Source organism: Oncorhynchus kisutch, linkage group LG8 (genome assembly GCF_002021735.2).
Source record: "Oncorhynchus kisutch isolate 150728-3 linkage group LG8, Okis_V2, whole genome shotgun sequence".
In the NCBI taxonomy this organism is placed as follows: Eukaryota; Metazoa; Chordata; class Actinopteri; order Salmoniformes; family Salmonidae; genus Oncorhynchus; species Oncorhynchus kisutch.
In genome coordinates, this window is record NC_034181.2 from 27,250,360 (window position 1) to 27,273,158 (window position 22,799).

The window sequence follows — 22,799 nt, forward strand, 5'->3', positions numbered from 1 at the left end:
CTATAGGAAAAATGAATGCTGGAAAAACAATTGGAACCATTTCCTTGTATGATGCTAGGTTTTAATGCTGTGATACTCTATTGTTTTCCACTACCATTGCTGCATTCCCCCCTTCCTTTATAAAATGTCATCTTTGATGCTTTTCTTAAATTGTATGTTGAGGCATCACTGGCTTGAGCACCCTTAAGTATGTTTTTTTATTTATTGTATAATCATTTCAATCAATCAACAGGAGAAAAGAAAAGGCAATGTAGTTTACTGTAGACTGAAATTAAGGAGGGTGCCTTGCTGTGGCTGCTGGGGGTATGACAGTTACACCAGGAGTGGTCAGAGGCAGTTGGAACCGGTCTAGGGAGTCAGAGCTGTATGCATATCCTCACAGAGGGTTTGTTCATGGTCTAGTCAAGTACAACAGAGGGATTTAACGTTGGGCTACAGATAAAACACATCTAAACATGAACGGATTTAGGAAAGAGAGGACAATCCCACTTGAATAGATTATTTAATCTATGACATTAAAAACATAACTTTTAAAACAATGCAAAATATTACTTGCATCATGGTTGCATTATTATTACGCAGACATGCAAATGCACGAACACAATGTTAATAAAACAAGCAATAGCATCAACTGAAATGAGGCTCTTTGGATGAGTCAGTATAGACACTCAGCTCAGGCATTGTAGGTGTAAGGAGAGGCTCTCCATAGGTTATAGCTGTTCAATACTTAGCAGGCCTCTCATCAGCAGCAGTGAGTTATCTGATCATTGCCATTCATCTGGCTGTAGTCAGTCAGCTCTCGTACATTACTCATCTGAGAGCCTGCCTGCCAAATGCTACTGCATTGTACTGTACTGTAGTGTGGGATAGGACCATAGGAATTAAGCAGCTGCAGAGTGTCCATTCAAAGTCCACATAGTTTGTAACTTTCGTAGGCATTCATACAGCATCCATGGATGTATTTATTCTGGACTTAAATCATCAAAGAAGAGGTCCTAAGGCAATCAATAAACCAGACTACTGTATCATCCAGGCAGGTCCAGGCAGGTCTCAACAACAACAAAAAGAACATAAGACTGAATGACAAAATACATATTCTGTAGTGATGAGCGATTAACCGAAATGTCGGCTATTTTTCGTTTTTTAAACAAGTAATTGACCGACATCGGTTCAATTATTTAAATTCCATTTGGTTCATTTTTTTTCAACAGGCTCAATGTGCACATTATGCTGCAGTTTCTCTAGAGATAAATCAGATCAAGCCCGAACTGTGCAATGTAGTAAGGAGTTGTAGTTTCCAACAGACCAATGTTCTGCATAGTTTAGCACAGAAAACCTGATAATTAACTACAATGACCATACTTCATTGCTTCTGTCTCTTATCTAGCAGGTGTAAAATAAACACAGACAGGACAAATAGCCATGCAATAGATTAGGGTCAATGTAGTTAATTATCAGAGCTCTTATAAGTTATAAATCATGGCATAGAGAGCAGTTGCTTCATGAGGTATTGGTATTCAGCAGTCAAATGTATGCCTTACTTATTTTGAAGAACTACTAAAATAGTGATTTTTGACAGACAGATGAGATGATGACTTGAAATTAAATAATACATTATTAATTGTTTTACTCTGTGTTGTTACAGCATTCAACTCACATAATGCATATTGCATTTAATGTAAAAAATAAAACCAAGAATAGAAGCCGAAACAGTGATATTTAAAAAAAATAATTGAACCAACCTCAAAAAACACTAAATTGCTCACGCTAATATTCTGTTTACATGAGCTTGTTAATTGCCTGTGAGTGCGGTAACTCACCCAGTGTCCCTGGCCTCCCTCAGTACAGGTCTCAGGTCAGACTGGGGAAGGTGACACAGCAACACTTCCAGGGCACCAGCATTATCCCAGTATTCCTCCAGCAGCAGCTCCAGCAGGAAGGGCAGAGCCTGATTGACCTGCATCAGGTACAAGCTCCTCTCCTTTCCTCCTCTCCTGGCCTACTCTCATCCTGCAGCAGGTAAAGCACTGTGTTGATCAGCATGCATAGGAAGCACAAGTAGAGGATATTATCATGATGAGATGAGATAAACGACAGCAGATTGTGAGAAGGTCAGTAGGTATAGTATACTGTACTTTTTAATCTACGACCCTGCTCTAGATCTCTACCTGGTGCTGAAGACAGGGAGAGGAGTGTGGTCCCTCAGGGCCGTGCTCAGTGAGGGGGTCCCAGCCAGACAGGCCCCAGGCAATCCTGAGAGCCTCAGGGGCCTTCGGGGCCAGGTGGACCTCCAACAGACTGCACCAGCGAGGAAACAGAGATGTCTGAAGATTGAGATAGAGGGAGAAGAAAAAGCCTCTGAAGGCTTCTGCATGTTTTTTGTGTCTCTGACACCATAATGACATGTTATTGTACAGTGTAATAAATCATGGCAAAAACAGAGAAGAGTGTGGTGTGCTGAATCTGTATCCTGACCTTTGGGAGAGTAGCAGGCTGGCATCCCACAGGGTCTGGGAGAGGAACTCTGTACCCCCTTCTGTTGCCCGCCAGGGCCATCAGCAGCAGCTCCACACACTCCAGCAGGACTGGACCATCCAGTGTGGGAGAAGGAGATGGGTCCTGGGACAGAGTCATCACTGCCACTAGGGCTGTCAGATACAGTATATCCTGCTGTACTCCACACTCTGGTCTAACAGCGCCTCCTTCAGGACGGAGCAGAGTGCAATGTTAAACACCATTCAACATAACACACAGCAAGGTCAGGTCAGCATTGTCAATTCAGGAATGTGGAGTCATTAAAGGGACTAAAAGGGCAGCCAATAGGTGGGGACACTTAGCTTTCCAGAAACTGAAGGAGGTGTAACACAGGCACTGACACAAGCAGATTGATTGGACCTATGGGGCTTTTATCAAAGGCAAAATAATGTTTTCTTTATATAGAGGAAGGATCAAGAGCTCTTATCAGACTATGCTACAGGAAACATTTGCGGACTGAAAGGCAGATCCCTATTTGGTCACCAATGGGTTATGGAGAGAATGTAGTGCAGTGTTGACTTAGTTTTCTTTAATAAAACAATCTCAGCAAACCCATAATGACTTTGACACAACAGAGAAAAAGGACGGATATCCTTGACTGGTCTTGTTCAGGTCTGCCTGATTAATTAGTATATAATAGCTGTGAGCTGATACACACCCATTTCAGCCCCATGCAGCTTGATTTCAGCCCCATGCAGCAGTGTGTTTTAAGTCAAACATATCTTTAATGCCTTGGTTTCCTCATATTGTGCGTTGAAAACTAGTCCATGAAAACTGTCAGTAGGTTTTGGGCAGGGTGACTTTCCCAGCATGCTCAAGTCCATACCGGCATTCATGTCTCACCTGCAGTGCCATCTGCAGCACCTGTTGCATGCTGGTCCCAAACCATCGCCGCCCAACTGACCAATGGCAGCCTCAGGTTGAAGCTCTCAGAGGATAAACACCCCCAAACCCACTTGGGCTCTGCACACAAGTCGATAGAGCCGGAAGGAGGTGCACCCAACCTGTAAGGTTCACAAATCATGTCATAAACCTTCTGTATGGTGGGATGGTTAACACAAACACAATGTGGTTAGTTAGCACATCATGACTGAACTGTGTTTCTGGAAAAGTGAGTGAGTGATTGAGTGAGTGAGTGAGTGAGTGAGTGAGTGAGAGAGAGAGAGCGAAAGCGAGAGAGATACTTGGAGCCTGTGGTGAGTGCAGCTCTGCCTGGAGTACATTACTCAGCTGGTTGAGGAACCCCTGTGAGCAGCGCCCCCACAGCATGCCTGTTACTCCCAGGTAGGCCCCCTGCACCAGTGGGAAATGTTGAACCTCCATCACCAGCCATAGTCTGGACTCTACATAGCCCACCACATCACATCAGGGAGAGGGCCGGGGAACTAGAAAACAGATTATAAAACCTGACAATCACTGAATTAAAAATAACATGAATTAAAGGATCTCTATGACCTCAATGGAATCTTTCCCTTTTATTCTGTTCTGTAAACCCTCAGCTGTGTGTGCATAGAGCTCAGTCCAGGATGGCTCTGATCTGCAGTAGCTATTCATGCAGACGGTTGTGAGCACAGTGGTCCTGGGACCTTGCCAGTCTCCTGTCAAATGGAGCAGGTTACTCATGTATTGGGAGGGGGGGCGTCATGGCAACCAAGGCTTTGGAGGTCTAGATCCTCACACTGCAGATGAGACTGGCAGCCAGATGGAGCAGGGGAATCAGGAAGTCTGACAGAGCCCTGGGAACAAAGATTACATGGATCACTTTCCATAATGCAGGGGGACGGACGTACAGAACACTGTAAATTATTATGTGCCTAACTGAGCATACAGATTTGTCATCCTTTAACCGGATGACAGAAGTTTGTTTTTGAAAGAAAAGCACATTTTTTGTCCATTAAAATATCATATTGATCAGAAATACAGCGTAGACATTGTTAATTTTGTAAATGACTATTGTAGCTGGAAACGGCTGATTTTTTATGGAATATCTACATAGGCGTACAGAGGCCCATTATCAGAAACCATCACTCCTGTGTTCCAACGGCACGTTGTATTAGCTAATCCAAGTTTATCATTTTAAAAGGCTAATTGATCATTAGAAAACCCTTTTGCAATTATGTTAGCACAGCTGAAAACTGTTGTGCTGATTAAAGAAGCAATACAACTGGCCTTCTTTAGACTAGTTGAGTATCTGGAGCATCAGCATTTGTGGGTTCGATTACAGGCTCAAAATGGCCAGAAACAAAGAACTATCTTCTGAAACTCGTCAGTTTATCTGCCGTTTCCAGCTACAATAGTCATTTACAACATTAGCAACGTCTACACTGTATTTCTGATCAATTTAATGTTATTGTAATGGACAAAAAAATGATTTTCTTTCAAAAACAATGACAATTTCTCAGTGACCCCAAACTTTTGAACAGTAGTGTACATAATCACCTGTTTCATTGAGTAGGGATCATTTTGCTTGTCTCTTTGAGGAAATGTAATAATGACATGAAAACAGTAATCACCCTGTTTGGTCTTGGACCCCTCTCAGGGTAGAGGGAGGGGTACAGGCGGAGCCGGGCCTCCTCTAGGGACCGTGTAAGTTCCCTGCTGCCCCCCTCAACTCCCCCAGGAGGAAGGGCTGCAAGGCAGGGTACTGGGTGAAGAAGGCAGGAGGGGAGACATGACATGCTGGGTGGAGTCCTCCTCACCCCCAGAGCACTGACCCAGCATCCTGGAGCACAGAGCGCCTGTGCATGGGAAAGAGTTCAGTCAGAGGGCGCACAATAACAAATCAATAATTTAACATGCATGTCTGATAGCTACATGAAACAAATTGGAGCAGACCACTCAAGTGGGCCTAATAGATTTTTGCCCGGTCTATATAATTACATTTTATATTTGGTCAGTTTCAGACAATACAAATTACACTGAAATGTGATATTTGACTCTGTGTGTGTGCATTACAGGCCCGTACCAGGGCCTGTAGGGTGTTGACTGCACACACCTGGGGGAGAGGAGGGGGAAAGCCAACATTAGACATAATGCTAACTGACCTGTACTTGAGTATCCCTATGGCTGTGCATCTCATCTGTGTTGGTGGTAGGTAACGTGCATGTACAGTGCCTTCAGAAAGTATTCATACCCTCTTGATTTTTTCCACATTTTGTGTTACAGCCTGAATTTACAATGTATTAAATTTAGATATTTTGTCACTGGCCTACACACAATACCCCATAACGTCAAACTAGAATGATGTTTTATTTTTATTTTTACTAATTAATAAAAAAATGAAAAGCCTTGAGTGAATAAGTATTCAATTCCTTTGTTATGATTAGCCAAAATAAGTTAAAAAGTACAAATATGCAAACAAGTGACATAATAAGTTGCACGGACTCAATCTGTGTCCAATAATAGTGTTTAATAGGATTTTTGAATGACTACCTCATCTCTGTACCCCACACATAAAAGTATCTATAAGGTCCCTCAGTCGAGCAGTGAATTTTAAACACAGATTCAACCCCAAAGACCAGGAAGATTTTCCAATAGCTCACAAAGGGCACCTAATGATAGACAGGTAAAAATAATAACCCTTTGAGCATAGTGGTGTCGTGTCTTTGGCATCATTAAAGATGAAGACTGTTAATCAAATCAATTCTCTAATTATTATTATGTGATTACACTAATCATGTACATTTAATTAACTAGAAAGTCGGGGCACCATGGAAAATCTTCAGATTACAAAGTTATACTTTTCTGAATATAACTGTTCAGATATTTTAATATCTGGTTAATTAGTCTTCTATTAATGAATTATTCTTTACCTCACGTCAGTCTCATCTGAACGTCGTAAATGATTGGTTATCTGCATGAACCCAGCTTTTACTATAAATCCTCTATACACCAATTGGCTTAATCATTTATTTACTAACTAACTTAATAATCACAGAAACACATAAACAAAAAACAGTAGATATTGGTTACTAACAATGATAGGGAAGATTCCCTAGTGGGCTAAATCGATATGACGGCTACGTGGACAAAGGGAAGGGGGTGTGGACTGAGAGAGAGCGGGATAGACAAAATGGATTCATTACACAGTCTATAATCATATACTTTGAAATGCTAATCCTTCGCACATGAACTGCCGCTCATTCGAGAATAATTGCAAGTACATTGGTAAGGGTGTGTAGATTGGTAAAAAATATATATTTAATCAATTTTGAATTGAGGCAGTAACATAACAAGATGTGGAATACTTTTGGAATACTTTCTGAAGGCACTGTATATCTGGCTAACTTATGTTTGGAGCATTGATGATGTGTGTTACCTGTGGCAGGACCAGTGTCTTGTGCCAGTCCTGGGGCAGAGGGGCTCTGGCTGTGCCCAGCAGGGTGTGTATGCTGTGGGCCAGGAGGGACAGAGCCTTACTGGCCTCCTCTGCTGACACCACTCACAGGATGAGCATGGGCAGTCCTGCCTCCCGCAGGGTCATTGACGTACAGCGAGACTGCAGCACCTCTAGGCCCTGGAGAGAAAACCAGTTAGCAGTTTAGCACACACACGGTTTAACCATACTAGCTAAATATGCACGCAACATGATTGTTGAAGGTAAATTAGATATGAATTGTCAGAGAATGATGCTGTACATCCCATACATTGTTATGTCCGGAGGAAAAAGGGTGAGGCTTGCAAGTGTAACGGATGTGAAACGGCTAGTTTAGTTAGCGGTGGTGCGCGCTAAATAGTGTTTCAATCGGTGACGTCACTTGCTCTGAGACCTTGAAGTAGTAGTTCCCCTTGCACTGCAAGGGCTGCGGCTTTTGTGGAGCGATGGGTAAAAATGCTTGGTGGGTGACTGTTGTCGAGGTGTGCAGAGGGTCCCTGGTTCGCGCCTGGGTATGGGCGAGGGAACGGTCTAAAGTTACACTGTTACATTGATGCTGTTGACCCGGATCACTGGCTGCTGCGGAAAAGGAGGAGGTCAAAAGGGGGGTGAGTGTAACGGATGTGAAACGGCTAGTTTAGTTAGCGGTGGTGCGCGCTAAATAGTGTTTCAATCGGTGACGTCACTTGCTCTGAGACCTTGAAGTAGTAGTTCCCCTTGCACTGCAAGGGCTGCTGCTTTTGTGGAGCGATGGGTAAAAATGCTTCGTGGGTGACTGTTGTCGAGGTGTGCAGAGGGTCCCTGGTTCGCGCCTGGGTATGGGCGAGGGAACGGTCTAAAGTTACACTGTTACATTGATGCTGTTGACCCGGATCACTGGTTGCTGCGGAAAAGGAGGAGGTCAAAAGGGGGGTGAGTGTAACGGATGTGAAACGGCTAGCTTAGTTAGCGGTGGTGCGCGCTAAATAGCTTTTCAATCGGTGACGTCACTTGCTCTGAGACCTTGAAGTAGTAGTTCCCCTTGCTCTGCAAGGGCCGCGGCTTTTGTGGAGCGATGGGTAACGATGCTTCGTGGGTGATTGTTGTTGATGTGTGCAGAGGGTCCCTGGTTTGCACCCGGGTATGGGCGAGGGGACGGTCTAAAGTTATACTGTTACACAAGCCGAAGAACACCATCCCAACCGTGAAGCACGGGGGTGGCAGCATCATGTTGTGGGGGTGCTTTGCTGCAGGAGGGACTGGTGCACTTCACAAAATAGATGGCATCAACATCTAAGACATCAGTCAGGAAGTTAAAGCTTGGATGCAAATGGGTTTTCCAAATGGACAATGACCCCAAGCATACTTACAAAGTTGTGGCAAAATGGCTTAAGGACAACAAAGTCAAGGTATTGGAGTGGCCATCACAAAGCCCTGACCTCAATCCTATAGAAAATGTGTGGGCAGAACTAAAAAAAGCATGTGCGAGCAAGGAGGCCTAAAACAGGAGGCCCACACCAGCTCTGTCAGGAGGTATGGGCCAAAATTCATCAAACTTATTGTGGGAAGCTTGTGGAAGGCTACCTGAAACATTTGACCCAAGCTAAAACAATTTAAAGGCAATGCTACCAAATACTAATTGAGTCTATGTAAACCTCTGACCTACTGGGAATGTGATGAAAGAAATAAAAGCTGAAATAAATCCTTCTCTCTACTATTATTCTGACATTTCACTTTCTTACAATAAAGTGGTGATCCTAACTGACCTAAAACAGTACATTTTTACTGGGATTAAATGTCAGGAATTGTGAAAAACTGAGTTTAAATATATTTGGCTAAAGTGTATGTAAACTTCTGACTTCAACTGTATGTGTATTAAAGTAGTCAAAAGTTAAGCATTTGGTCCCATATTCATAGCACGCAATGACTACATCAAACTTGTGACTACAAACTTGTTGGATGCATTTGCTGTTTGTTTAGGTTATATTTCAGATTATTTTGTGCCCAATAGAATGAATGGTACATAATGTATTGTGTCATTTTGGAGTCACTTGTATTGTAAATAAGAATATTTCTAAACACTTCTACATTAATGTGGATGCTACCATTATTACATATATTCCTAAATGAATCGTAAATAATTATAATGAGTGAGAGAGTTACCCAGTCATAAATATCATATCCCCCCCAAAAATGCTAACCTCCCCTGTTATTGTAATAGTGAGAGTTTAGCATGTCTTGCGGGTATGATATAACATGGAACTTAAAACGAGGCCAACAAGATCACTGTTCATATTGACAATGCCACTCACACTAAAACAAAAATGATGACCTTTGTGGAGGTCTGAAAAGGAAAGCTGCTGAAACATTACTGCATTGCTAAAGAATACATCTCACCATGGATAATTTTTTAGAACAGTAAGATTTGTAATGTTCCACTATAGTGGACAAACAGGGTTGGATCTCTCTAAGAACCAAAAGGTGGTTAACTTTCGCCAGATGTTGAAACATCTGTAATGACATGATCAAACACATATTCAGGATAGCAAATGAGTTAATACGGATCATTGAAAACATCACCATGGAAACTCAAATGATTTATTATTGAAATAGCATGGGCGACCGAGAAAAACAAATTGGTACAATTTAAGGCCATGTGAAAATCAATAATTGCCTAGTTAAATAAAGGTTAAAAAAATAATAATAATAATGCAGGCACTAGGGATGGGGGTGTGAGAATGCAGGACTGGGCAGATGAGATGTAGTCGTTGTTTGTGTGCGTCTGTGTATGTTTGTATCTGGTGTGGGGACAATATGTGATGCCATCAAGAGACAGTGACACAAACGGCAAACAATGAATGTGTAACAAGATGGTAGGAACAGTCAGTGGTGGGCTTGAACCAGTCACTCAGAGACCACAGATAATATACCACTGCTGCCACCAACGTAGTGATTGAATGAGAACAGTCATTGCAGAGCTTGAAGCAGCAACCTTGTGGTTAAGGGGTAAAAATGTATTCATTTATTTTACCTTTATTTAACCAGGTAGGCAAGTTGAGAACAAGTTCTCATTTACAACTGCGACCTGGCCAAGATAAAGCAAAACAGTTGGACACGTACAACAACACAGAGTTACACATGGAATTAACAAACATACAGTCAATAATACGGTAGAAAAAGTCTATATACAGTGTGTGCAAAGGAGGTGAGATAAGGGAGGTAAGGCAATAAATAGGCCATGGTGGCGAAATAATTACAATTTAGCAATTAAACACTGGAGTGATAGATGTGCAGAAGATTAATGTGCAAGTAGAGATACTAGGGTGCAAAGGAGCAAGATAAATAAATACAGTATGGGGATGAGGTAGTTGGATGGGCTGTTTACAGATGGGCTATGTACAGGTGCAGTGATCTGTGAGCTGCTCTGACAGCTGGTGCTTAAAGTTAGTGAGGGAGATCTGAGTCTCCAGCTTCAGTGATTTTTGCAGTTCGTTCCAGTCATTGCACTACCACATACTGCCTGTGACACAAAATCCCAGATATTTTAGCAGAAGCAGTAGTACATCATTCATATACAGGTGAGGCTACACATGCTCTTCCCTACAACTGCCAGAGAAAACACATTAGGCACTTATTTTTTATATTTTCTATTCACATTAGGCACTTCCCAAACAGATTTACCTTGAGCACTCGTCAAGGTTGTTTATGAAGAGCTTCAAAGTAGTGCTGGCATCTGTGGGTATTTTATCCTCAGTGACCAGACAGTCTAGTACAGCTTTCATTTGATCTTCGACTGATCCAACAGGCTCCATTGTTTGCTAATTCCTAAGGCTTTTGCTTCCTTCCTCGTGTTTTTCCTTGTAATTTTAACTCTACTATTGGAGCTGATGAATTGCCGCCATCTAGTGTATAGGATTATACATTGGCTCAACAGATCATCTTTGCAACGTTATGCTTTTGTTTTCATGTTGTGTTGCAAATTAATTCGAGTGCATGCAGAGATTATATATAATGTTGCATGTTGGTTTCAAGAAGTTAGCGTTCTTTAACAGTTGCATGATTATTTTGGGCGGCAGGGTAGCCTGGTGGTTAGAGCGTTGGACTACTAGCCGGAAGGTTGCAAGTTCAAACCCCCAAGCTGACAAGGTACCAATCTGTCGTTCTCCCCTGAACATGCAGTTAACCCACTGTTCCTAGGCCGTCATTGAAAATAAGAATTTGTTCTTAACTGACTTGCCTAGCTAAATAAAGGTAAAATAAATTTTAAAAAATGGTCTGTTTTTATAGTACACACTCGGCTCCACAAGCGTCGCTGTTGACTGTCTGAACAGTAGCATGGCCTCTATGGAGCACGAGAGAATAAGTCATCGTATAAGCTGTGATTGGTTGATATGTCGTTGCCATAGCTAGACATCTCTACAACACTTCGTAAAAATGGCGACTCCCTGGTGAACCGATATTTTCAGCGATGGCTAATATACTTTCAGCACGTTTTCTATGTCAATGTGCATACATTATTCTGATTGTTTTGATTACGGATGCAAAGAGCAATGTCGGTAAGTCATTCAACTCTCATACTTTTTCCATCAATCAATCAACTAACATGATGTGTGGCCCTAAGGCTAGCTAACTGTAGCTAGCTAACGTTACCTGGCTAACATCAAGCAGCAATCCCTTTTCTAGTTTTTCAGCCGTCGTATCTCGTCACATCTGGACCTAGATTGTCTGCTTTCTTGCTTGGAAACACATCTGGCATATCCCTGACCCTGAGCTCTCTATCGCGCTCCAATCCCCCAGGTAAATAAGCTACTTGCATGGTGTTGTCAGTGAGTACTTGTCATTGTCCATGGCATGGGTTTTGTAAGCAATGACATGCATTTTGTGGATTCATTTTGACAGGTCGCCTTCCACCCCCATCATGCTCAGAAGATCTGACACAGTGGGTTCTCACACAGGAGTTGGTGGGCAAGGTAAGTGTGTGACATACTGCTCTCATCAGGAGCTGTTTTTTAGCACGACAGAGTCCCCCTTGACCACTGCTGCCAAAAATGACTGCTACCTCTACCTGGCCTTTTAGCAGCACCACATACCACACAAGTGGGCTGCTTTTTCATGGTTTAAGTTGACATAAAATATTTTGTTAGCAACCAAATAGTCTTGTCTGCACACAAAGACACCAGATGATTGACACCATTCAGAACTTTCTTCATGGAAATTACTCTCGCCACTTAATCGCTGTCTCCCTGCAACCTCTCTCTTTCCCTGTGTGTCAGACTACAGTGCGAGTGCAGCTGAGTCTGAACCGCAGCCTGCTCCTGTGTGGTAATAATAATGACACCGACTGCTGTCCTGAGCCACTGTGTGTGCTGGAGACTATACGTGTGTCTGCCTGTCTGGGGAACACATCTCAGGCTTCACTGCTAATCCAGGCTAGGATCTATGCCCAGGTGTTTCCCACTGAACCTGTGTCTGGTAAGTCTGGCTCTTTTTAAAGTAGGTATCTTTAATCAATCCAAGAGATATTTTGTTTGTCTGGTTGTCCCCCTTTTTTAATAGTGCTTTTTTTATTTTTTTGTCAGACAACAAAACAGTCATTCCCAACCAAGTGTACCGGCCCCTGGGCTCCTGTTCCTGCGACCTCACTGTGGGAGCCTGTGATGTGCGATGCTGCTGTGACAAGGTATTTACATCCATCTTTACACATACTAATCTGCTTGCTCTGTGGCTAGAGTAGACATTTTGATTCTGTTTGTCTGTCCATCAGGTAATGGTGTTTCTGTCATGTGTCTCCCCCAGGATTGTTCCCCTGAAGCCCTGAAGCTGTTTCAGGGCCAGTGTCTTTCGGGGCCCTTTGGAGGAGAAGTTTCTCCAGTTCCTGATTACCTGTGCATTGCACAGTCTGCTGAAAATGCCCCTGATTGGTTTCCATTTCTCTGTGTCATCTCCCTGCCTGAAAACAATCCCTTCCTTGGACTCTTTTATGAAGGGGACACAATGTGAGGCGCCGTCTATTTCCTTAGGACATTTTTGTCTTGATAAACCATAGACTTCAATCTTAATTGATAGAGGTTTTGTGTTTACTATATCTCCTTTACTGCATCGACCTAATATGTGTTGTGCCTTCTTCTATACGTGCTCCAGCACACCAAAGCCCAGGCCATCTTTCCAAAGGCCAGTGCTGTCATCTCCACTGCCCACCCATATCTACCAGCAGGGGGATCCCATTTTTACCATAAGTGATCAGTATTTCACCATTCCTCAGGTTAGACTTGTGTGTCTGAATCTCTCTCTCTCTCTCTCTCTCTTTCTCTGTGTTTAAACTGTGTGTTTGTAAATGTACAGTCAGAAGTCTCTGGCTCAAAGCAAAGTGTTTTGTCTTCTATGCCATCTGATATGTCTAATTTATGTCTTAATTCCTCAGAACTCCCTGGTTGGCCAGTGTGTAGATAATGCCCCTGTGGCATTTTTGAAAAACTTCCAAGCGCAGTGTGTGACCCGTCTCCTTTCCTGCCCAACTGGACCCCCCTTACAGACGACACCAACTGAGCTGAGGGTGCAAGTCAGGGATGGCCAAGGGGGTACTCTCTCTCTCTATGATCAGAACAATTACTTACTTTTCAACTTTTTCTGATTGATTTGCTTTGTGTGGTCATTGGGGATACATTTCAGGTGTGGTCACAGTGGATGTCACGGATAAAATGGCTGTTGATCTGAGGCCCTTTGTCGCGAGTCCTGTGGCTGAAGATGGCAGACTGCTGTGTGAAAATGTGACCTTGGCCTTAAATTACAAATTCTTCTGGAAAGGGAATGGTCTCACAAATATCACACTAACCCGCATACTTGGGAATGTCCTTTCTGCTAGTGGTAAGGGCCTCTTGTTTAGTTTTTACATGCTGGGCATTACTGGGTATTTGTATTATCATTAATTATCCGTATCAACGACGTTGTGTTTGTTAATGATTAACAGAGAATTGTTCTGCTTTTATGTGTTTCTCACAGTGGGTTTGACAGCCAGCTATTCAGTTGTGTTTCTGAATGGAGATGCTTTGGCTCAGCCCAACTCGGGGAACCCAGGTTTGTGCAACCTAATACACTTTTTCTAAGCGTTTCATAATTGGGATCTTAATGTGCAACATAAAAAGATGAGACTAGTTTCACTGATTTACAGACAAAGCCTTGTGTATAATCTCTCAGGTTACCAGGTGGGCAGGCCTGTGATTGGTGGGATTGTGGACACCTTGGGGAATGGAACAGTCATACAGAGGACCCCAGTCAATCTTTGGAAGCCAGGTAACGGTGGTCTTTGTACCATGGATAGTGCACTGAAAAATCTACGGCTTTGAAAGGTCTCAATTATTTAACTCTACACATCAAAAATATATTACATATTTTAGCTTAGGCACTTCGATTAGACTATTGTGAGAACCAGCAGTTACAGTTGTTGGATGGCTTGTGGCCTGTTAGTGTATGTGTATTCATGTTTTTCTATTTCTGTTTTCAGTAAGCAGTGGACTGTGTGCCTCTGAGGGGAGAATAGTACTATTTGGGGAGAACTCAACTGCAGGATGTCTGTTACCTGTGAGCCTACAGAACCTGACCCAATGTAGCCTGCTTAGGTGAGTCACTGGATACACAAAAAAACTATTTTCACGCCACTTCGACACCGACTTTTTCGTAGCAGGTTAGGAGACTGAGGTTAAGGTTAAGAAAAGGGTTAGGGTTAGCGAAAATGCTCTCCTAACCTGCTACGAAAATCTTTGTATCGAAGTCGTGTAAAAAGTGTGTCCCGTACTGTTTTACACATACTGTATCCTGTGCATGTGACAATACAACTTAGAAACTTGAAACACACACACACAGATAAATAGCATTTCTGGAGTTGATCAAATTACAGCTGCATGCCTGCAAATGGAAAGGATCCATGTCTCCTGTAAAATGTTTGACCTTTTTTTTTTTTTTTTTTTACCTCTGCTAGTCAGAATGTGGCCTCTCTTCAGAGGGCACTGAGCACAGCAACACACATAGCGAGGAATGGAGACCCAGATGTTCTGAACCTGACTGACTGGTTGAACATTAGCTGTGAGTAGAAACCTTTCAAACTTTAACTGTTAAATTCATCTAAATATTAGCCAAAATATTCACCCTACTAATTCATTATTTTGGCTTTGTTGCTTGCTTCAATTCCACTTCTGTATCCAACACACTGAATAACCATCAGTTGTAGAACTGAACTCCAACCAGCCTGTGGGTGGTGGTATTGGAATATGTTCTGGGATTCCCTCCCACCGGCACATCCACGTTAGGAGCATTGTGACAGAGGTGGTGGGGGGGTTGCCTCAGCGGGAGATACAAGCAGTGGAAGTCAGGTATGTGGTAACAGCCTACAACACTGTCCATTGCCATCACAAACATCTTTCCTTTCTGTCTGTGCTGACCTTCTGTTCATACTCAGGACGGGCCCATTACAATGCATTGATTGGATGTGTGATTTAATAAAGTCCTCCTTGTTTACTCCACTGTGTCTGATGTGAGTGTTGCCTCTCCACAGTGACCATGTGTCCACTTGGAAGTTTGAGTGTGGAGGGGGTGACCCCTGTCTGGAGCCGACTGGGATTCAGACTTTCCCTGTCACCTCCTCCATCACCTTCACTGATATCTCCATCAACACAGGACCACCCAAAACCAGGTGAGTCTGAAAGGCTAAAGGCCTGAGAATGTAAATATAGCTTCAGTATAAGGTTTCCTGACTATGTTGAACAGTTGGTAAGTGCAGTGAATAAAACTCTGATGTTGTTCTGCACTGGTGTCCTTCAGGTTTCAGATTAACTTTACTGAGTATGACTGCGACAGGAACGATGTTTGCTGGCCCCAGCTTGCCTTCCCCCTCACCAGGTATTATACAGGTGAGACTCTGCTGTCCCAAAATGTGACTAATTAAATATGCTAAATGGATGATGACAGTAGGATGAACTCTTTCCCTCCACCCCTCTATCTCCAGGTGAGTCGTACTCCCTGTCTCTGGCCAAGGGCCTCATCTTGGTGTTTTTCTTCATCGCTGCCTCCATTCTCGGGACTCCATGGAAACAGATCCGACAGGCATGGAGAAGTGCTTCTCTCTAAACCAATGAATCTGAGAAAGAGAGCAATAGTAGACATACTGACATGCCCTAGTTCTTGACGTGGGCTACCCACCTTGACCATGACTGTAATGGCTTACATTTTCTTGCTCCTGCTGAAAGATAATGGATGAACATATTGTTATTGAGCTAGTAAACAGCCAGTAAGTAAGTCATTTTCTGGTGGTAAATTCAAACATGTTTAGCAGGTTTCTTTCATGGTTGGTAAGAATGTAAATTATCAAGTTGACTGTATTTTGATATTTTTGTTACCTTTTGGAAATTTTCATTTTTGATTTAGGCTTGAAATGTGAATCTGGCCTGGGATAAATCAAATCACATTCTTATTTGTCACATGCGTCGAATTCAATGGGTGCAGACTTTACTGTGAAATGCTTGCTTACTAGCCCTTCCCGAAGATGCAGAGTAAAACAAATATATATAGTAAAAAATGGTAACTCGAGGAGTAAAATACACAAGAATGGAGCAATATACAGACAGGGAATACCAGTACCAGATCAATGTGCAGGGGTATGAGGTACAGTATTTCAGGTAGATATGCAAATGAAGGCAGGGTAAAGTGACTAGGCATCAGGATAGATGATAAAGAGTAAAATAAAGAACAGAGTAGCAGCAGCATATGATGACTGCAGAAGTGTGTGTGTGTTTGTGTAGGTGTATATGTAGTGTACAGTGCATTTGGAAGTATTCAGACCTCTTCACTTTTTCCACATTTTGTTACGTTACAGCCTTATTCTAAAATGGATTAAATAGGTTTTTTTTCTCCCCATCAATCTACACACAATACCTCAATGACAAAGCAAAAACAGGTTTTTGAAATATCAAATGTTCATAATTATTCAGACTCTTTTTACTCAGTACTTTGGCAGCAATTACAGCCTCTAGTCTTCCTGGGTATGACGCTACAAGCTTGGCACATCTGTATTTGGGGAGTTTCTTCCATTCTTCTCTGCAGATCCTCTCAAGCTCTGTCAGGTTGATGGGGAGCGTCTTTGCACAGCTATTTTCAGGTCTCCAGAGATGTTCAATCGGGTTCAAGTCCAGACTCTGGCTGGGCCACTCAAGGACATTCAGAGACTTGTCCCGAAGCCACTCCTGCGTTGTCTTGGCTGTGTGCTTATGGTCATTGTCCTGTTGGAAGATGAACCTTAGCCCCAGTCTGAGGTCCTGAGCGCTCTGCAGCAGGTTTTCATCAAGGATCTCTCTGTACTTTGCTCCATTCACCTTTCCCTCAATCCTGACTAGTCTCCCAGTCCCTGCCACTGAAAAACATCCCCACAGCATGATTCTGCCACCATCATGCTTCACCGTAGGGATGGTATTGGCCAGGTGATGAGCGGTGCCTGGTTTCCTCCAGATGTGACGATTGGCATTCAGGCCAAAGTGTTCAATCTTGGTTTTCATGGTCAGAGTCCTTTAGGTGCCTTTTTGGCAAACTCCAAGTGGGTGGTCATGTGCCTTTTACTGAGAGTGGCTTCCGTCTCGCCACTCTACCATAAAGGCCTGATTGGTGGAATAAAGGAGAGATGGTTGTTCTGCTGGAAGGTTCTCCCATCTCCACAGAGGAACTCTGGAGCTCCATCAGAGTGACCATCGGGTTCTTGGCCATCTCCCTGACCAAGGACCTTCTCCCACGATTGCTTGGTTTGGCCGGGTGGCCAGCTCTAGGATAAGTCTTGGTGGTTCCAAATGTCTTCCATTTAAGAATGACGGAGGCCACTGTGTTCTTGGGGACCTTCAATGCTGCAGAAATGTTTTGGTACCCTTCCCCAGATCTGTGCCTTGACACAATCCTGCCTCGGTGCTCTACGGACAATTCCTTCGACCTCATGGCTTGTTTTTTTGCTCTGACATGCACTGTCAACTATAGGACCTTTATATAGACAGGTGTGTGCTTTTTACAAATCATGTCCAATCAATTTAATTTACGACAGGTGGACTCCAAGTTGTAGAAACATCTCAAGGTTGATCAATGGAAACAGGATGCACCTGAGCTCAATTTTGATTCACATAGCAAAGGGTCTGAATACTTAGGTAAATATTTTTTAAACAATTGCAAACATTTCTAAAAACCTGTTTTCACTTTGTCATTGTGGGATATTGTGTGTAGATTGAGGAAATTTGTATTTAATATATTTTAGAATAAGGCTGTAATGTAACAAAATGTGGAAAAGGTGAAGGGGTCAGAATACTTTCCCGATTGCACTGTATGGGAATGTGTATAGGTTTTGTGTGAGAGTCAGGGGTGTGTATTTTTACATAGACATGCAAACACCCTCCAATAGAATTCATAGCAAGCAGTGCACTGGGTTAGTCAGATTTGATGAAATATATGATGATATTCCCTCTCACAGGGCAGGTTGCCAAAAGTAACTAACTGAAAGCCACACTAGCAATAAGCCACGGATATGACAGCATTGAGGCAAATGTCCCTCCACATCCTCATAGATGATCTAGACAACTATTCAAACCTTTCTGGATTACAACAAAATTCTGATAAGTGTACTATGTTACGTACTAGTGTCACATCCTGACTTTAGTTCCTTTTTGGGCATTCTATGTGTTCTATGTTTTTGTATTTCTATGTGTTTGGCCTGGTATGGTTCTCAATCAGAGGCAGCTGTCTATCGTTGTCTCTGATTGAGAACCATACTTAGGTAGCCTGTTTTCCCATTTTGAGTTGTGGGTGTTTATTTTCTATCTCTGCACCAGACAGAACTATTTCGTTTTCGGTCATTCTCTTGTTATTTTGTTTTGTGTTCAGTTTAAATAAATATTAACATGGACACGTACCATGCTGCATATTGGTCCGATCCTTCCTACTCCTCCTCAGAAGAGGAGGAAAACCGTTACAACTAGATCATAAAAAAAAATACAACTTTTACATTCCTGTGTAGTTTTTCTAATAAAATGGTATGATGGTGAAGTGAACATACTCAATATTCATATCCCGAAAGAAATTATCTCACTACAATACATTTTAATAGAAAGTTAACTAAAAGAGATAAGCTCTTGCAACCATGGAAATTAAAATATCTGTCTATTTGTTGAAAAATCACCCTGATTTAACATATTAGTCCTATCCAAGTTTACCTATATACTTATGGCCTTGCTTACACCTAGCATCTTCTTTTACGTCATTATATGAGCAGCAAAAAATATTCAATTGTATTTGGAACGGCAAGCAACACAAAATTAAATGGGCCTATTTAAAAATGAATATGAATTCGGAGGGCAGAAATTATTAAATATTAAATCGCTCACTAAAGGCTTAGTCATACAAAAGTTATACTTAAATCTGAACTGGTTCTCTAGCAGATTAGTAAGAATTTCTCACTGCATGTTAAAGAATGGCCTTTTTCCCTTTCTTCAGATCACAACCTCTCCCTTTTGGTTATTTGAAAATGAAATAATCTCCAGTCAAAAGTTTGGACACACCTACTCATTCAAGGGTTTTAATTTATTTTACATTTTTCTCCAATGTTGAAAATAGTATAAAAACATCAAAACTGTGAAATATCACATGGAATCATATACTATACTTCAGATTCTTCAAAGTAGCCACCTTTTGCCTTGATGACAGCTTTGTACACTCTTGGCATTCTCTCAACCAGCTTCACGAGGTAGTCACCTGGAATGCATTTCAATTTACAGGTGTGCCTTGTTAAATGGTCATTTGTGGAATTTCTATCCTTCCTAATGCGTTTGAGCCAATAAGTTGTGTTGTGACTAGGTAGGGGTGGTATACAGAAGATAGCTCTATTTGGCAAATGACCAAGTCCATATTATGGCAAGAATAGCTCAAATCAGCAAAGAAAGAAATTACTTTAAGACATGAAGGTCAGTCAATCCAGAAACTTTAATGTTTCTTCAAATGCAGTTGCAAAAACCATCAAGCTCTATGATGAAACTGGCTCTCATGAGGACTGACACAGGAAAGGAAGATGCAGAGTTACCTGCTGCAGAGGATAAGTTCATTGGAGTTAACGGCACCTCAGATTGCAGCCCAAATAAATTCTTCACAGAGTTCAAGTAACAGACACCTCCCAACATTAACTGTTCAGAGGAGACTGTGTGAATCAGGCCTTCATGGTCAAATTGCTGCAAAGAAACCACTTCTAAAGTACACCAATAAGAAGAGACTTGCTTGGGTCAAGAAACACAAGCAATGGACATTAGACCGGTGGAAATCTGTCCTTTGGTCTGATGAGTCCAAATATAAGATTTTTGGCTCCAACCGTCGTGTCTTTCTGAGACGCAGAGTAGGTGAACGGATGTGTGGTTCCCACTGTGAAGCATGGAGGAGGTGTGATGTTGTGGGGGTGCTTTGCTGGTGAGACTGTCAGTGATTTATTTAGAAGTCAAGGCACACTTAAACAGCATGGCTACCACAAGTTTGCGCTTAATGCGGCTATTTTTTTTCAACAGAACAATGACCCTAAACACATCTCCAGGCTGTGTAAGGGCTATTTGACCAAGAAGGAGAGGGATGGAGAGCTGTATCAGATGACCTGGCCTCCACAATCACCCAACTTCAAACCAATTGAGATGGTTTGGGATGAGTTTGACCGCAGAGTGAAGGAAAAGCAGTCAACAAGTGCTCAGCATATGTGGGAACTCCTTCAAGACTGTTGGAAAAGCATTCCTCATGAAGCTGGTTGAGAGAATGCCAAGTGTGCAAAGCTGTCATCAAGGCAAAGGGTGGCTACTTTGAAGAATCTCATATATAAAATATTTTTTATTTGTTTAACACTTTTTTGTTTACTACATGATTCCATGTGTTATTACATAGTTGTGATGTCATCACTATTATTCTACGATGAAGAAAATAGTAAAAAATAAAGAAAAACCCTTGAATGAGTAGGTGTGTCCAAACTTTTGACTGGTACTGTATTTTATATACACATACACTTCCATTCAAAAGTTTGGGGTCACTTAGAAATGTCCTTGTTTTTGAAAGAAAAGCACATTTTTTGTCCATTAAAATAACATCAAAGTTGATCAGAAATACAGTGTAGACATTGTTAATGTTGTAAATGACTATTGTTGCAGGAAACGTACAGAGGCCCATTATCAGCAACCATTACTCCTGTGTTCCATTGGCACACTGTGTTAGCTAATCCAAGTTAATCATTTAATAAGGCTAATTGACCACTAGAAAACCCTTTTGCAATTATGTAAGCACAGCTGAAAACTGTTGTGCTGATTAAAGAAGCAAAAAAACTGGCCTTCTTTAGACTAGTTGAGTATCTGGAGCATCGGCATTTGTGGGTTTGATTAGAGGCTTAAAATGGCCAGAATCAATTATCTTTCTTCTGAAACTCATCAGTCTATTCTTGTTCTAAGAAATGAAGGCTATTCCATGCGAGAAACTGACAAGAAACTGAAGATCTCGTACAACGCTGTGTAATACTCCCTTCACAGAACAGCGCAAACTGGCTCTAACCAGAATAGAAAGTGGAGTGGGAGGCCCCAGTGCACAACTGAGCAAGAGGACAAGTACATTAGAGAGTCTAGTTTGAGAAACAGATGCCTCACAAGTCCTCAACTGGCAGCTGCATTAAATAGTACCCGCAAAACACCAGTCTCAACGTCAACAATGAAGCGGCGACTCCATGATGCTGGCCTTGTAGGCAGTTCCTCTGTTCCTCTGTCCAGTGTCCGTGTTCTTTTGCCCATCTTAATCTTTTATTTTTATTGGCCAGTCTGAGATATGGCTTTTTCTTTGCAACTCTGCCTAGAAAACCAGCATCCCGGACTCGCCTCTTCACTGTTGACGTTGAGACTGGTGTTTTGCAGGTGATGATCTCCATTTTAAAGAACTAAACTCAGCAAAAAAAGAAATGTCAAATCCAAATAACTTCACAGATCTTCATTGTAAAGGGTTTAAACACTGTTTCCCATGCTTATTCAATGAACCATAAACAATTAAGAAACTTGCACCTGTGGAACGGTCGTTAAGACACTAACAGCTTACAGACGGTAGGCAATTAAGGTCACAGTTATGAAAACTTAGGACACTAAAGAGGCCTTTCTACGGACTCTGAAAAACACCAAAAGAAAGATGCCCAGGGTCCCTGCTCATCTGCGTGAACGTGCCTTAGGCATGCTGCAAGAAGGCATGAGGACTGCAGATGTGGCCGAGGACAATAAATTGCAATGTCCGTATTGTGAGACACCTAAGACAGCGCTACAGGGAGACAGGACGGACAGCTGATCGTCCTCGCAGTGGTAGACCACGTGTAACAACACCTGCACAGGATCGGTACATCCGAACATCACACCTGCGGGACAGGTACATGATGGCAACAACAACTGCCCGAGTTACACCAGGAATGCACAATCCCTCCATCAGTGCTCAGACTGTCCTCAATAGGCTGAGAGAGGCTGGACTGAGGGCTTGTAGGCCTGTTGTAAGGCAGGTCCTCACTAGGTCGGATTCACGTTTATCGTCGAAGGAATGAACATTACACCAAGGCCTGCACTCTGGAGTGGGATCGATTTGGAGGTGGAGGGTCCGTCATGGTCTGGGGCGGTGTGTCACAGCATCATCGGACTGAGCTTGTTGTCATTACAGGCAATCTCAACACTGTGCTTTACAGGGAAGCCATCCTCCTCCCTCATGTGGTACCCTTCCTGCAGGCTCATCCTGGCATGACAATGCCACCAGCCATACTGCTCGTTCTGTGCGTGATTTCCTGGAGACAAGAATGTCAGTGTTCTGCCATGGCCAGCAAAGATCCCGGATCTCAATCCCATTGAGCACGTCTGGG

The 22,799-nt window shown here is 42.5% G+C and overlaps 1 protein-coding gene across 2 annotated transcripts; it reads left to right on the forward strand.

Moving 5' to 3' along the window:
• Positions 1-11,284: 11,284 nt before the first annotated feature.
• On the forward strand, positions 11,285-16,352 carry tctn2 (tectonic family member 2). 2 transcript variants are annotated; one of them, XM_020490085.2, is made up of 17 exons: positions 11,285-11,445; positions 11,558-11,686; positions 11,789-11,859; positions 12,163-12,361; positions 12,469-12,569; positions 12,686-12,885; positions 13,031-13,151; positions 13,311-13,467; positions 13,559-13,753; positions 13,889-13,963; positions 14,084-14,179; positions 14,391-14,505; positions 14,865-14,968; positions 15,108-15,255; positions 15,438-15,575; positions 15,704-15,792; positions 15,888-16,352. In XM_020490085.2, exons 1-17 carry the CDS (start codon positions 11,358-11,360, stop codon positions 16,007-16,009), a joined length of 2,148 nt encoding a protein of 715 aa, XP_020345674.1. In that variant the 5' UTR covers positions 11,285-11,357; the 3' UTR covers positions 16,010-16,352. The 2 variants fall into 2 exon arrangements, with proteins under 2 accessions (XP_020345674.1, XP_020345675.1); XM_020490086.2 differs by having other exon boundaries at positions 11,573-11,686.
• The last annotated feature ends 6,447 nt before the right edge of the window (positions 16,353-22,799 follow it).

What these genes read in the sequence shown, in the direction of transcription:
- tctn2 (XM_020490085.2), top strand. Translation starts at nt 11,358, where the DNA reads ATGGCTAATATACTTTCAGCACGTTTTCTATGTCAATGTGCATACATT. An exon ending in CACAGGAGTTGGTGGGCAAG is followed by an intron (nt 11,860 to 12,162) that starts GTAAGTGTGTGA and finishes CCTGTGTGTCAG; the next exon opens with ACTACAGTGCGAGTGCAGCT. An exon ending in AGTCAATCTTTGGAAGCCAG is followed by an intron (nt 14,180 to 14,390) that starts GTAACGGTGGTC and finishes TTCTGTTTTCAG; the next exon opens with TAAGCAGTGGACTGTGTGCC.